Source organism: Penaeus monodon, chromosome 34 (assembly GCF_015228065.2).
Source record: "Penaeus monodon isolate SGIC_2016 chromosome 34, NSTDA_Pmon_1, whole genome shotgun sequence".
Taxonomy (NCBI): Eukaryota; Metazoa; Arthropoda; class Malacostraca; order Decapoda; family Penaeidae; genus Penaeus; species Penaeus monodon.
The window spans coordinates 3,904,608-3,904,842 of record NC_051419.1 but is presented as its reverse complement, the minus strand read 5'-3'; the positions used below and the strand labels follow the sequence as shown (position 1 = coordinate 3,904,842).

At 64.7% G+C, this 235-nt stretch overlaps 1 protein-coding gene across 1 annotated transcript in view; it reads left to right on the top strand.

The window, feature by feature from the left end:
* LOC119594510 (transcription factor RFX4-like) overlaps positions 1-235 on the top strand; it is a 33,789-nt gene that overhangs the window by 30,228 nt on the left and 3,326 nt on the right. Inside the window, exon 12 of the mRNA XM_037943540.1 lies at positions 22-231. Within this exon, the coding sequence (XP_037799468.1) occupies positions 22-231 (210 nt within the window). The remainder of the gene's footprint in view (positions 1-21; positions 232-235) is intronic.

Here is a 235-nt window from a genome sequence, read left to right as displayed (position 1 = left end):
ACCAGCGCCTTGCCCCCGCAGTGGCCCGCCGCTTCGCCCGCATGCTCCGCCGCCAGACTTCGCTCAACCACCTGTGCCAGGCGTCGCGGATGGTCCTCCACTCCCCTGACATCACGCAGCAGATGATCCACGACTGGCGGCAGGTCGACCTCGAGGCTATCAGCCACCAGACCTTCTACGCCATGGACAAGCACACCACCAACGGCGTCACGGTCGAGCTCATCATGAACTGTGA